The 14,969-nt window shown below is 46.8% G+C and overlaps 2 protein-coding genes across 3 annotated transcripts in view; one reads left to right on the top strand and one right to left on the bottom strand.

Annotated features, from left to right (window-relative positions):
• trabd2b (TraB domain containing 2B) overlaps positions 1-10,767 on the top strand; it is a 76,043-nt gene extending 65,276 nt beyond the window's left edge. The window contains exons 5-7 of the mRNA XM_042057934.1: positions 4,717-4,807; positions 9,031-9,321; positions 9,898-10,767. Coding sequence (XP_041913868.1) covers positions 4,717-4,807; positions 9,031-9,321; positions 9,898-10,129 — 614 coding nt within the window. The 3' untranslated portion in view covers positions 10,130-10,767. The remainder of the gene's footprint in view (positions 1-4,716; positions 4,808-9,030; positions 9,322-9,897) is intronic.
• A 1,180-nt stretch (positions 10,768-11,947) lies between these two features.
• The window catches only part of foxd2 (forkhead box D2), a 79,016-nt gene continuing 75,994 nt past the window's right edge, over positions 11,948-14,969 (bottom strand). The window contains exons 3-4 of one of the 2 annotated variants that reach the window (XM_042057576.1): positions 14,778-14,860; positions 11,948-12,806 (exon numbers count right to left, since the gene is read on the bottom strand). In XM_042057576.1, the coding sequence (XP_041913510.1) occupies positions 14,846-14,860 (15 nt within the window). In that variant the 3' untranslated portion in view covers positions 11,948-12,806; positions 14,778-14,845. Of the gene's footprint in view, positions 12,807-13,788; positions 14,638-14,777; positions 14,861-14,969 lie in introns of those variants that run through there. The other variant, XM_042057573.1, reaches the window with a different exon arrangement.

The raw sequence follows: 14,969 nt of genomic DNA on the forward strand, positions 1-14,969 counted from the left end.
CTACGGAGTCAGTGAGGCTTTGCGATTTTTTTAATCTAGGCCTACGTGAAATTTTGCATCCACTGTACGATTTATTTATTTATTTTTCTTTCCCCTCGGAAGGGCAACGTGAGTCGAGAAGGGCATATGGGCAGTTGCTCGGGCAACCTGAGCAACCCCCCTGTGCACGTCCCTGCCCCACCTTTAGCTGGCCCTTTAGGGGTGAACAAAAACCCACCACTGACCCAAAAGTCTAATAAATAATAACACCTTTTAAAATTACCCAACCAGTGGGATTTATTAACATCAAGACATAACACAACAAAACACTAAATAAAGACATGACAAAATCCCAGGCTGGGAGGCAATACAACAGCCAGCAGTCGCCACCAGAAGCCTCTCTCCAGGAACAGGATCGTCAAGCCCTTTTATGTCCTGATCAATCAGCTGGCCAGGTGCTCCCAATCGATTACCTGCAGCACACCTGTAGAGAGGGGAGAAAGAACAGGGACTAACAGCACTGGGAGCACATGCAGCCGTAACAATATGGACATGTAAATGTGCACACACATACACACACACACACACACACACACACACACACACACACATCTTATACGTCATTGCTCACACACTTCATATACTGTATGCAGCTGCTCAGACGGGTACATGACCTAAGCAGAGCTTGGCCACCCACTGACTGACACCAAAGAGTGAGAGGCCCTCTGTCTGGTGTCATCATTATCCGTCCTTCTGTTTTTCTTACCGTACAACCAGCACCACAAGTCTTTCTCATCCCCCACTCCACTCCTCCCTTCACCTCCACTCTCCATTCTCTCTATCTCTGATCCTCCACTCCACTCCTCCTCCCTCTAACTCTTCTCTCCTATCCTCTTCTCTTCATCCTCCACTCCTCCCTCCACCTTCTCTCTCCTCCTCATCATCCCTCTCTGTTCCATCCCTTTGTTTTTCGTACTATACTGCCAGCATAGCACATCTCTCTCATCCCCCCACTCCATTCATTCCTGGACCTCTCATCTCATCTCCTCTCCTTTTCTTTCTCTCATCCCCCACTCCTCCCTCCATCTCTCATCTCCTCTCCTCCTCTCTTCATCCCCCTCTCTGTGCCAGGCTCTCTGCCTCTTTCATCCCCATCTGTGTTTGTTTGGGCCATAGCAACAGTGCCCAGTGTGAGCTCTGCTATAGGCATACTGTATACGTCAGCCCTCCGCCATCCCTCCGCCATCCCTCCCTTCCCTCTCTCTTTTACCCTCCTCTCCTCTCCTCATCCCTCCTTCTCCCTCTCTCTTCATCTCTCTTCTCTCACCCCCTCTTCTTCTTGTCTCTCTTCTACGCTCTTCATTGTGAGTCCTCCCTTCCTCTCCTTTCCTCATCCCTCCTTCTCCTCAGGTGTTCAGAACATTCTCTCATTGGGCTTCACCCACATCATTGCTGGTCCTCTCATCTGTTTGATGTTTTCATATGTGTGTGTAGATGTGTGTGTGTGTGCACGTGTGTGTATGTGTGTCTGTGAGTGTGTGTATGTGCGTGCATGCATTTGTGCACGTGTGTGTGTGTGTGTGTGTGTGTGTGTGTGTGTGTATGTACGTGTTTTTGATCTGAGCTGGTATGTTGACAGCGGGGGAAAGAGAGGCTCACTGAGGGGACATGAGAGGAGGGGAGAGGTGCTGACATGACTGGAGCCAGAGCCAGCAAGCCCAGAGCATGGGTGGCAGACACACACACACGCACGCACGCACACACACACACACACACACACACACACACACACACGCACGCACACACACGCACGCACACACACACACACACACACACACACACGTACGCGCGCACACACACACACACACACACACACACACACACACACACACACACACACACACACACACACACACACACACACGCACACACACACACACACACACACACACACACACATGCACACACACACTCACACATAACACACGACACACGCACTCACATACCCTGCATACGCACCACACACACACACACACAAACAAACACATGCGCACAGCACATCCTGACAATGAGACACAGACGGAGAGTGAGAGAGAAGGGGGGGGGGAGCGAGAGTGAGAGAGGGGAAGAGAGAGGAGAGAGAGAGTGAAGAAAGAATGTGAGAGAAGAGATAGAAGGCGAGAGTCAGGAAAAGAGTCAGGGGGGCAGAAAGAAAGATAGAGTGAAAGAGAGAGTTGTCTCAAATAAAGACAATAATTAGAAGGGCACACAGCACTTATGACTGAGACAGCAGATGGAGAAATGTGCTTACGGTTCAGATTTAACAACAGACAAGAATGAAATGGGAAGAAGACAAGCGACTACTGCAGTCTCCTGAAGAAAAGAACATGAGTGACCACTGCAGTCTCCTGAAGAAAAGAAGAACTGAGGACAAAGAAAAGATGGCGCAGTGGCTAGAACTGATGAATTCTTTAAGACGGCCTCCAGTCAGGCCTTTTCTGAGAAGAGAGACATGATAAGGTCATGTGAATTTATGATTACAGCGCTATAAAAATCCCCTGTTTGTTTTCGGCATATCCAGGAAATCAGGCTAACTTTCTGGCGTCTCCACTACTATCTGTTTACAATCATTTGCATTTTCAGTTAGGCTGTCTAGAGTAAACATTCCAGACAGGTGACAGACGCATGTGTCATATACATACACACACACACACACACATACACAGACAGACAGAGAGAGAGAAAGAAAGAGAGAGAGAGTGGCTCTCCATTTCAGCAGGTGTTCGGCCAACCACAGCCCAGGTTGCCATCGCAGTGTGACAGCGGTCCCTGCGAGAGAGAGGTGACCACACACACACATTCCAGAGAAACCTCAACCCCTCCAGCCCAGCAACTTCTTCCTCTCTCTGGCTGCAGTAACCCAACGCCTATGAGAGGCCTCTGTACCCTGTGTTTATTTATGAGTCCTTAGACAGAGCTAATGAATAATGCAGATGAGGAACGCACACACACACACACACACACACACACACAGAAACACACACACACACACACTGACACACACACACACAAAGAGGACACACACACACAGGCATACACACATAGGCACGCACACACACACACTCACACACACACACACACATACACACATACGTACACACACACACATACACACACACACACAGGCCACCTCACTCAGGCAGGGCTGTGCAGGTGGGCTGGCTCAGACGTTTTGTGGTCAACATGTGTGTACTTGGTTCATGTTGCTGATGGCCTTAGGCGAACAAAACTATGAAAAAAATATTTTGCAGAGGGGAAAAACAGATTAGATAAAAAATAAAAATAGATATAAAATAATTTGTAAATGAGAAAACTGATGAAGCTGAGGACTGAAAGAGTCACGGTGTGAAGAGAGTCGCTAGCAGAAGCAGAGGGAGAGGTTGGGGAGAGGAAACAGGAGAGGGTGCAGAGCGGACCACAGGTGAGGTGAGGTGAGAACACGAGCTAGAGGTGGATCAGAGGCCAAAAGAATTGAACCGCACATCTTCACTGGAGCATTTGTTTCTCTTCTCTCCCTCCCTCCCTTCACTCCATCTCTCTCTCTATCTCTCTCTCCCTCCCTCCCTCTGTGTGCAATAGATTGAGATGCCAGGGGAGCTAATCTGCCTGTCTGATCTGACCGCCACTCTGTTGCTGGCTAGCCTACACACACAGACACACACATAGACACACCCACACACACACACACACAGGCCCACACACACACACACACACATAAACACACACACACACACACACACACAGACACACACACACACGTTCTGCCAACACCTCCATTTCTTTGAACTCCAAAGCCAAGAAAGGGCTCCCCCACCCCTCAGGAATGAGCAGGCAAATACTCCTAATAAAGGTGCATGAAAGGAGACGGGCTGGAGAATTGTCAGCGTGCTGGTAATAAGCCTTGGCAGGAGGACGGTGGACGCACGGACAGAGGTGTGTGTGGGGGTGGTGGGGGGGAGGGGGGTGCTTTAGGTGGAGGTAGTTGGGGGAGACGAGAGTGTGTGGGTGGGGGGTCAGTGGAGCATGGCGGGGGGGGGGGGGGTGATGTCAGGGCACATTAGGCGTTATTGCTGGGGTGAGTGACGGGGCGGATTAACGGCCCTGCGCCCCCCGAATCAAACACCTTTCATCAGCGCGGCCTGCCGGACTCCAGCGCGTGTTTGATGTCTCTCCGTGAAGGAATTATGCCTGTATTATGTGTGTGTGTGAGAGAGAGAGTGTGTGTGCGTGTGAGCTAGATCCAAAGTGAAGCGAAGTGGGCAGCCAGGCATTGAGGCAGGCAGGCGGGCAGTGTGTCTAATTCGACCCCTCATTACCGAGGCGGACAAGTGCACCTCATGATCAAGGGCAAAGAGCCAGGAGCGTGGGGGTGCAGCGCTGCAGAAAGCCGCCGGCCCAGGCCCTCTCGGACTGGAATCAAACGGCCCAGCGCTTTCCTGTGGACGCCATGATGATTGCATCAGCCTGTATTTACACCTCATCAGTTACCCCCCACCCATTCCTCCAGAAACACACACACACACACACACACACCTCCACCCCTCCTGTTCTTGGGCCAAGTGGCTCAGTTCCCCCGTAGGGCCTAGGGTGTGTGCAAAGAGAGTGTGGTGTTTGTTCTATTGTGTGTGTATGTGTGTGTGTGTGTGTATTGAGGGCTTTGTCTCTGTCTCCTGTTAGGTCACTTCCTTGGCAACCACAGCGTGTTGGAGATCCTGAGGCAGGAGGGTTACCAGGTGGAACACCTACCAGCTGGGGAGACACTCACAGAGTGAGTACTTTTCATTTTTTTTTTGTTAATTTTTTATTTTCTCTGTACTGTCACTGTCATTTTTCACCTCAGCTTTCTTTCTCTTCCTCGCTATCACTAGTCCACTGTCTGTTTCCCTCCCTGGAGTTGGGAAATACATTTTAATTGGAATACATTTTAATCATGGTTTGCTGACCTCAGGCCCCGTTTTGACCATGCCAAGGTTAGTGGATGGAAAAAGCCAAAAAACAAGTTAAACAACAAAACACATGAAAAGAGAGTTCTTACATACCTTCCCTTTCCCTTCGTTTTTCTTTTCTTGCAGGCGTTCACTTGCTCTCTGGTTGTTTTCTCTTTCTCTCTCTCTTTCCCTCTCTCTCTGGTTCACTTCATCAATCTCTGTTTTTCCTCTCCTCTCACTCACTCATTTTGCATGTTATCCCTCATACCGACAAGCTTTTATCGCGCCAGAGAAATATTCCAAACATTTCAAAGAAAAGCAAAATACACGTTGGCCTCTCTCCCCTGCTCTCTGGTTTATTGTGAGTGTTTTACACTTGAAGGGAGTTTACTGCCCATCCCCTCTCCAGAGGCCTCTGAGTGGACCTGCGTAGCATAATACAACTCACCATGGTGCTCCTCTTTCTCCTTCTCTCCCACTCTCCTCCCTCTCTCCTTATCTACCTCCCTCTCCCTCTCTCCTTCCCCACCTCTCTTCCTCTCCTTCTCTATCTCCTCTCTCCCTTCCTCCCTCTCTCATTCTCTCTCCTTTCTCTCACTCTCCTCCTCTCCCTTTCTCTTTCTCTCACTCTCTCCTTTCTCTCACTCTCTCCTTTCTCTCACTCTCCTCCTCTCCTTCTCTCCCTTTCTCCCTCTCTCACTGTCCTCCTTCTCTTCCTGGCCCCTTTTCCACCTGCCTCCCTCCTTCTCTCCCTCTATTCCTCTTTCTCCCCCTCTCTCTCCACACATGAGCACAGCTACCTATACACCTCTGCTACGGTGGGGCTGCTTTGATCCCGCATGCCAGCTGTGCAGAGGTGGACCAGCCCGGTCAGTCGGCTGGCGCTGCCAACTGTTACTGCGGAGGTCTCAGAGCCGCACATCTGAGTGGAGCGATGCTGCTGCTGGTCATGCCTCTGCTCCTTACGCAAACTGCACACACACACACACACACACACACACACACACACACACACACACACAGACACACACACACACACACATATACACACACACACCTCCCTGGCGTGACCAAACCATTAGTGGGCTAAAGCTTTAGGGAGTTGATCCAGAAGCCCTGTGCAGGTTGAGCCCCATTAAAGCAACAGCATTGCTGGTTCCAGCGCAACACTCCAACAAGGGTGCAAATGGAAAAAGAAGAGGGAAAATGGTGGGATTGCAGGAGTGGTGTGTGTGTGTGTGTGTGTGTGTGTGTGTGTGTGTGTGTGTGTGTGTGTGTGTGTGTGTGTGTGCCATGGGAGTGGGCAGGCAGACAGGCGGTGTTTTTGAAAGCGCTTCCCAGTGCAAATTGCGGCGCTAACCACTGGCACTCCTCCGGGCTGCCGCCGAGTAGACGTGGAGTGGAGGCGACAGCCGCTGCGGTTAGAGAAACAGAGAGGGCGGGAGGGGAACGCTTCTGACGAGTGGACCTGCTGATGGAGTGGGTGACAGACTGACTGATTTGACTGCGGTCGCTGAGGCAGCACCCCTACACACACACTCACACACACACACACACACACACACACCTCACTGGGGGGTGACTTCATGACTGGGCCTCTCCAAATGAGGTGAGCTGGCGGTGGTGGCAACCCAAACGACACAACACACATGACGGCCACAAAACAGGAGCATGGATGGGGGGAAAACGAAAGAGAGAGAGAGAGAGACATAGAGAGAGAGAAAGAGAGAAAGAGAGAGAGAGCACAAACCTCAAACATGGGGGGCCCCTACCCAGCACCACATGTGTGCTGGTCTTCTCTGACTCCATGTGTGTTAAGACCAGAAGACATCATGTCAGAACACATGTTTGAAAACGCAGAGAGAGAGGGAGGGAGAGAGAGAGAGAGAGAAAGTGTTTAAGAGAGAGAGGGAGAGGCATGGAAGCTATAGACACACCACCCACAGTCAGGCTAATAAGTGTGGTGCTAGCGTGGGCAGCATGACATGGAGACACACCTTATGGGAGGTTGGGGCTACGTACGTACGCGCGTGTGTGCGTGTGTGTGCGTGTGTGTGCGTGTGTGTGCGTGTGTGTGCGTGTGTGTGTGTGTGTGTGTGTGTGTGTATGCGGTGGTCTGGGGCCTCTTTTTAATGGAACACCTCCTGGGTGTACAGCGATCGGGGGGCAAAGCGGTGCTTACAAAGGGGCTCTCTGTGGCCCAGCCTGGACCCTAATGCTGAACCACCACCTATATCAGAGAGAGAGAGAGAGAGAGAGAGAGAGACAGACAGAGAGAGAAAGACTTACTTTAAAACCTTAGTGTAAACTTTGTATTTTTAATTCATTCATATTCACATATAACATAACATATTTGTTTTTCAACCATTTCAATACTTTCACTTTAGTGCTGCAGTCAGTTATGCCAATGTAGTGCATACACGATGAGAGAGAACCGAGTGAGAGAGGGAATCCACCCACAATGCTATACTGGACTGTAGAAGATTTGTTGCTTGAACTATAATATGTTGATGAAGTCGGTTTGTTGTATGCTTTGACAATGCAAACCAAATTATTTGCCATGCTTATAAAGCTCATTGTTTTGGAGAGATTGAGAGTGAGATGGAAAGAGAGGGAGAGAGAAAGGGAGAGATAGAGGAGAGAGGGAGAAGGAAGAGAGGTAGGCTAAGGTCTAAGCCCTGAACCCTCACACACGTAACCGACATCCGTGGTAAGTGATCAAGATTGCGAAACAGGAATGGGACAGCACCTGCGACTATCATTAAACTGACGACACAAAAAACATTGCAAACACATTTCCGTTTCCGTTTTATGGCAGTTGTTTACTGATGTTTTTTCAAGCTTTCAGCCTCCCTTTGGGTATTCCTGTGTTTCACGTCACAATGCTATGAATTGTATGTAATTCCCTGGAGGAAAGTGTCCATAGATGCCGACTTCTGGAAAGAGCACAGAAAGGGTGCAGGCGAGCCCTCAAACACTCAACAATTTCGCAGTGGGATAGCCCTAAGCCCTCATAAAGTTTGCGGTAACGCGCATCAAAGTGTGTGAGTGGATAAGGGGAGAGATTGGGAGTGGGCCGTAGCGATGTCTCTGGGGTCTCCAGCAGTGGCGCGACTGGCTGGGGCACCTGCACCGTACGCCGGCGACCTGGGTTCGATTCCCACCCCTTGGTCCTTTCCGGATCCCACCCCGACTCTCTCTCCCACTCACTTCCTGTCAATCTTCACTATCCTATCTAATTAAAGGCATAAAAAGCCCAAAAAATATACTTAAAAAAAAAAAAAGAGACATGTCTCTGGGACTGAGCCTGTGCAGGATGTGATGTGGTAGAGGCCTGTGTCACTCTGGGTAGTCCAGGGAGACTCCCCTGTGGCTTGTGGCAGAATCTGGTACTCCATAAAACTCTTTTACAAGCTCACACGACCGGGCGCCCTGCTATTGATGTTCAGCTCCGCCTCCACACTCCACCCCACACACACACACACACACACACTCACACACACTAATCCAGGCAGGTAGAATATGCCTGAGGGTGGCCATGGGAGTCATGGCATATTAATCCACATACCACACACACACACACACACACACACACACACACACACACACACACACACACACGTGTGTGTGTTAAGCCAGAGTATACACACACATCCTCACATCCATCCACTCCAACACCTCAGCTGCCTGCCTGTGTTGCACAAGTCTGCAGGAGGACAACGTGCTGCTCCTGCTAACAGGCAGTGCTATGCTGTCACTGCCTCTGATAACAGCCCTCCAATAACCCTCATCGGATCCAGGCCAGTACCTTGTGTTACGACCCCGGTGCGCCCGTAAGACACTGGACCTCCAGACCGTGAGGTCTGGCTGGCTTGTAAGATGTCCAACATACAAGCCACAAACTGATGCACCACATGTTTACGAGGCCTAATGACATAACCACACATTTATAGCTTTTCCACCCACATGCTAATAGGGTCGAGCTCGCTCAGTGGGTTTCCGAAACTATTCGATTAGAGCTCGTTGTCTTGACCGCCGCTGCTGCGCCTTTTCTCTCTCACAGGAGCTGGAGTGCTTGGACACCGCCATCGCCGCCGCTGGAAGACACCATTCCGGAGCCCAACTTGGGGAGCGATGAGGAGGTGGAGGGAGAGGAAGAGGAAGAGGGAGAGGCAGAGACGGGCGAGTGGGAGCTGGAACCCCCAGAACCGGGGGACGAGCTGACCCACATGCTGCTGCCGGACAGCCTGAGCCAGCTGGAGGAGTTCGGTCGGCACAAGCGGCCGTGCAAGAACCACCGATCTCATGGACGCAAGCGCCTGTTCAGTGACTTGTGGGTGCGCATGGGAGACAGGTGAGAGCACACACACACACAAGCACTATTATATATATATATATATATATATATAGATGAAGAGCTCTTTTCCAAAACGCTATAAATCCATTTTTGAAAACATTAATAAGTCATATTATTTAATTGTGTATTTTAGGTAATAGGTCTATCAATAAAAGTGCAGTTGTGTTGTTTTGTTTGAGTAACAATAACCCAATTACAGTTCCACTGAAATTACAAAATTAAAAAAACTAAATTATGAAAATTCATTAAAATTTTCAGATATAGCGTTTTCGAAAAGAGCTCTTCATATATAGATATAGATATAGATATTTATATCTGTATAGTGTACATTTCTATCTCTCTGTGTATTCAGTGACCTGTCCCTAACTAACTCCGAAATTAAAGTCTCTGCTCATCTCCATCTTTTATTTTCTCATATGTGCTCTAAAATGTTCTCATAAGACTGTTCTAAAATGTTCTCATAAGACTGTTCTATAATGTTCTCATAAAGCTGTGTTCTATCATTTTTTCCATTAGGCTGTGTTCTATCACTTACATCTGCAGCTTTTTAATGATGTTCTTTTGTCACTACAGCACTACTCCTCCGCCCAGCATCAGAATAACCAACGGCTATGTGACGGTGGCGCCGCCCTTAACCCACCCGAAGCAGCAGAGGAGGACATCGCCGCACATCAGGGCCCAGCCCTCCAGCCGCACCCCGTCCCACCACAGCCCCCACAGCACTGGGGAGGCCCCCCACGCCCTCCCCAAGGCACTCACCTGCTTCCTGGCAGGCCTCATCTCATACCTCCTCTTCACCTCCTGACCAACAGAGGGTGATCTATGACCCCCCCCCCCCCCCTTCACACACACACACACACACACACACACACACACACTCTCTCTCTCTCTCTTCTCTCTCACACATATACAGACTGTCTAACCAAGCATCACCACTGGTGGCCTCCTCAGACAGTGAAGATGGTGTTGGGTTCGATCCTCAAGATGGAGCATCTCGTTTGGTTCCTCTGGGTTTATTATAAAAGCTATGTTCGAAAAACAAAAAGAGGAGACCCATCAGTGTTCTCAAGAAGAGTTGCAGAAGCACGACATAAATTGTGGATAATTTTGAAAGACCTCGAAAAGTGGTGTTATTTTATGATGGGTATATCTGTTGAATGTAGGATATAATTCATGAACTACAACACCAACACAAGTTAAGTCTGAATGTTGAACTGTTAAAAAAATAGCAACACTAATATCAATAACATTTCTGATGATATAATTATTACAGTAAGTCACCAATGTAATGTATAATAGACATAGGAAGAGAAAAACAGAGTCAACCTATTTTGTAAATTGTGCATTTTGTTCATAAAGGAGTATTGTATATTTATTATTTCTTAAAGAGTATATTTTCATGTCTTTGTCAAATATTGAAAAAAATAAAGTATTGAATAGCCATTGTGTCTGTCTTTAAGTAATGTTGTCATCCTGTTGATAATACATGTAGGCCTATTATAGCCTACATGCGTCTATGACATTTCACCTGTAACATGCTATTTTGACTTGTTCTTTCGATTAACTGTATTAGTAATTCTCATCCTTACCTCCAAGCCTGCAAAAAGAAATATCCAGGCCACGGCCTTCCACAGGAGACGTCGTAATCGGTCTGCCAGTGATCATTATGACTCCACGAGTACACACTTGGAAGTCCAATGCAGTTAGTCAAACCTATTCCCCTTTTCCGGTCTAGTAATTATTAAAAATCCATGTTCACATTCCCATAGTAGAAATGGGCATTGTTGTATGATATTAACTTCTCTGTATTATTCATGTTTATAGTTAGTTGAATAATTACGTTGGTTTTAGGGTTTTGTGATTGAAGTCATTCTAATGGGCCTCAGATGGCCTCATTTGTCAATGCTTCCATGTTTGTCAGTTTGAAAGTGGATAGGTTCCGTTCCACGATTAAAAGACAAAATTTAAATGCCACATGTTTCATGACTCATTCTCATCTAATTAGAAATCAGTTTTGTGTGTATAGATAAAAGACTTTTCATGTAAATGTTTGTGTATTTTGATTGATAATTCCCTATCGTCTCAAGTCCCCCACTTGCGGCTTCCTGAGGCCCCTCATGGCCCTCTGTTGAGAACCACTGAACTGCATGATAATAGCGCCATCTGTGGGTATTTAAGAGCAATACATATACATATTTTTTCAAACTTGCCATAAAGAATTAGGCTAAAGGAGTAACTTACAAGAGGTTAGTAGCCAGCAAAGATGGTCTTGTCTCATCTAACCTCTCATGAATAGATAGCCATAGGCCATTATTCTTGGACTGTTTCAATGCTTGCTTGTGAATTTGATGTGAAATGTTCTAGTGGCCACATGCTAAATTGAGTTACCATTATTCTTAAGATTGATTAAGATTTTGAATTTCTTACCTTGGTGATATAGGAGCATTTTACAACAGTGCATTTAAAAACAAAACGGCTTGATGAAATCCACAATATCAAGAGGCTACTGACACATTTCACCATCTCCACCACCAGATGGCAGTTGTGGCCTACAGGAAAACTGAAATGTCAAACGTGTTCCCAACATTTACAATTTTTTCAAAACATATCCTACCAAAGACAGTTAACGCTTATGAAATACCTTTATTTTCAAAAACAGAACAGTGAAAAATGTAATTGTTTTTTTTTTAAGTTGTATATTCCACTTTCAATATTCAATATGTTTCAATAGGTCTATATTCTAATTTCATTGCTTTTTGTTTTTCAATCTATTATTATCTAATCTTTCTAATAATCTAAATCGTCTAGATATAGTTAAGAAGAGATTACAAAGATATTACAGTCATGATTATTTTATTGCTGATATGATAATACCAGTGGGTAATACTGCTGCCTAGTCAATTATTAATGGTAAATATAGCCTATGAAGTATAGCCAGCCAACATTTTATCGATTTTTATAAAAATGCAGCATTTCACATTTTTCATTTCACTGCTGCACACCAGCATACATTTGGAGAATTGAACACACAAGTCAATCCATTATACAATACCCCAGTCTAAATACTTCACAAATCTAGTTTAAGAGAATTATTATTATTTTTAAATCCTCTTCAAAAATAAACTTGAAATACGTTACATTTACATCTATGTTAATTACAAATGAAATCCCATTCTTCAAACAAAGAGTTAATAACAGGAACAAGAAAGAGAAGGGAAAGGGGAAAAAAAATAAGAAAATAAGAAAAATTGAAATTTTGAACTTTTCCCTCTCCCACTTCCCCTGGCCACACTTTCATGCTTAGCAGAGGGGAACAAGTTTTAAAATAAACAGCTATTTCGCCCCTTAAGCCAAGACAGGACAATGTTTGCTTTTGCTAAAATACCATTTTCCCTGGGCTTTGGGCTGTTGTTTGACCGAGTGGGGGTCCTGACAGAGTTCAGCGTGGACTGACCCCACAGTGCCAAGGAAGGGAGCGGCAGCTGCATATAAATAAAAGATTACACAGGAAAATCAATTTCTGGGCAAACTCATTAAAAATGCCCTCTTCTCCTTAAATGATTCCCATTCTGTCATTTTTACTCTCTCTCTCTCTCCCTCTCTCTCCCTCTCTCTCTCTTTCCTCTCTCACTCACCCGCTTGCTCGCTCGGGTCTCTTTCAGTGGACTCGACCCCCCCCCCCCCCCCGCCTCCCCTCGGGCTCCCCTCTCGCCCCTTTCCTTCCCCTGTTGCTTTCCCCAGGTGGTAATTACTTGGCCAAGTCATTTTGTGCCCTTTGATTTGCACTGTTTCACAAATGAAGGTTAAGTTTGTTTAACCGTGCCGGATTTGCCAGTCATGTTAAGGCATAATATAAGCCACAGCCTTGCTTTGCTCACACACACACACAGACACCTTCGGCACCCCCAACGAACACCAAATACCCCCCACCCCAAACACACACACACCTCTTCCATCAACGGGGAGGCAGGAGGACTCCAAGGTTAAGGCTCACGAAGGTCACCCGGGCCCGAATTGGCCAGACAAGCTGACCTTACTTGAGGGAAGATGAGGAAGTTGTTAAAGAATCACCTCTGGTAAAGGGGATTTAACATAAAACAAAAGCACTTAATGCCTTGTTTGTCTAGCTGGGACCTTCAGATGCCATAAGGACGGCACTTTGACACAGAGAAATGCTGAAAATTTAGGGACATCCTCACAGTCCCTCTGAAGGTCAGGAAAGAAAAGACTGTCCTCAGCGGTCAAAATATACATGCGCTTTCAAATGTACTGCATGTTTAAAACATGGCCCAACGGTCTGATGCTTTTGTTCAGATGTAGATCTGATTTCTGCGCTCCTTTTTGGCCTCCGCCTCTCTGGTCATGTTTCTCTAAGGGCGGCCACACACAGTTTATGTGTCTTTTCCTCCACATTACTGGATGAACTCTCCCTATCTTTATCCGATCTTAACCTTTGCTATTAGTGCGTTATGCAAAAACAAACTGCACATTGTCCATAGGGCCAATGAAAGAAAACATAAAAAAAACCCGGTTCTCTTTTTAATGGGTTCACAGCCGATGCAATCCACCTGATTTATGTTCTTTAGTGTTGTGATTGTTGGGAGTGAACAATGCATTGCTGTTAATCAGTAAACCTTTTACCCCAAAGCCTTTTTGGGTCAAATGATGTTGCTGGGGGGGCTTTGTAGTTGCCGATAGAATCAAATGTATGTTTATAAAAAGGACAATTAATGACAGTGGGTATCTTTGGAGAAAGTCATATTTGTTTTTTTCGGGGCTTTCTTTTTTTGTGTGTGTCGCTGCCCTCCCTGATCTATCTGGCTCTCTGTGTCTCTGTGGAGCGCTTTCATGTGTGTGTAATTACCATATTTCATTACGGCGTGGAGTGTCACCGCTGGAGCATCAAAGCTTTTGGCTCTTCGCATGCGCGGCCACAGGAGTACACAACTATTTTTTCTCCCCTCTTTCCCTCTCTGTTTCTCTCTGTTTCTCTCTCTCTCTCTCTCTCACACTCTCTCTGTATCTCTCTTTTTTCACCCAAGAATAAATTTGCTGGCGTCTGTTTTTGAGTGCACTCTCTCTCAAGCTGCTGTCGATATCAAAGAGAAGCCATTTCGCATGTGAAGTGCCCCTTGTTCTGAATTATAAAGCGGTGCAACGTCGCAAAAACCTGTGAAACACTGTGCTCTTACCTTTCCTCTCTCTCTCCCTCTTTTTCTCTTTCTCTCTCTCTCTCATTCATCCTAGCTCATCTGCTCATCCCGCTCTTCCTCCCTCTCTCTGCCTCCTCTTCTCAACCACACACTCGTTCCCCTGTCGTAAAAACATTTACTTCAATAGGAAGATAGCTTGGGGTGGCAGCGTCGTTCAAAATATGGGCTCCATGGCTGTTTCCAAAGGCACTTTGAGTGGTCATATTTACACAAAATATACAAATGTTGAGAGGCCCTCACCGAAATGGCTGCCACATTTGGACAGTTGGCGCGTCATATGCATGCTGCCTTGTGATGGGTCTCTGGTTTTATTCACAGTGGACCTGTGAAGGAGAAAAAGAAGATGAGAGCACAGACAGGGGGAACCAAGGAGGGGCGGTGTGTGTGTGTGTGTGTGTGTGTGTGTGTGTGTGTGACCATCAGTGTTTGCAC

This window comes from Alosa sapidissima, chromosome 12 (assembly GCF_018492685.1).
Source record: "Alosa sapidissima isolate fAloSap1 chromosome 12, fAloSap1.pri, whole genome shotgun sequence".
Taxonomy (NCBI): domain Eukaryota; kingdom Metazoa; phylum Chordata; class Actinopteri; order Clupeiformes; family Clupeidae; genus Alosa; species Alosa sapidissima.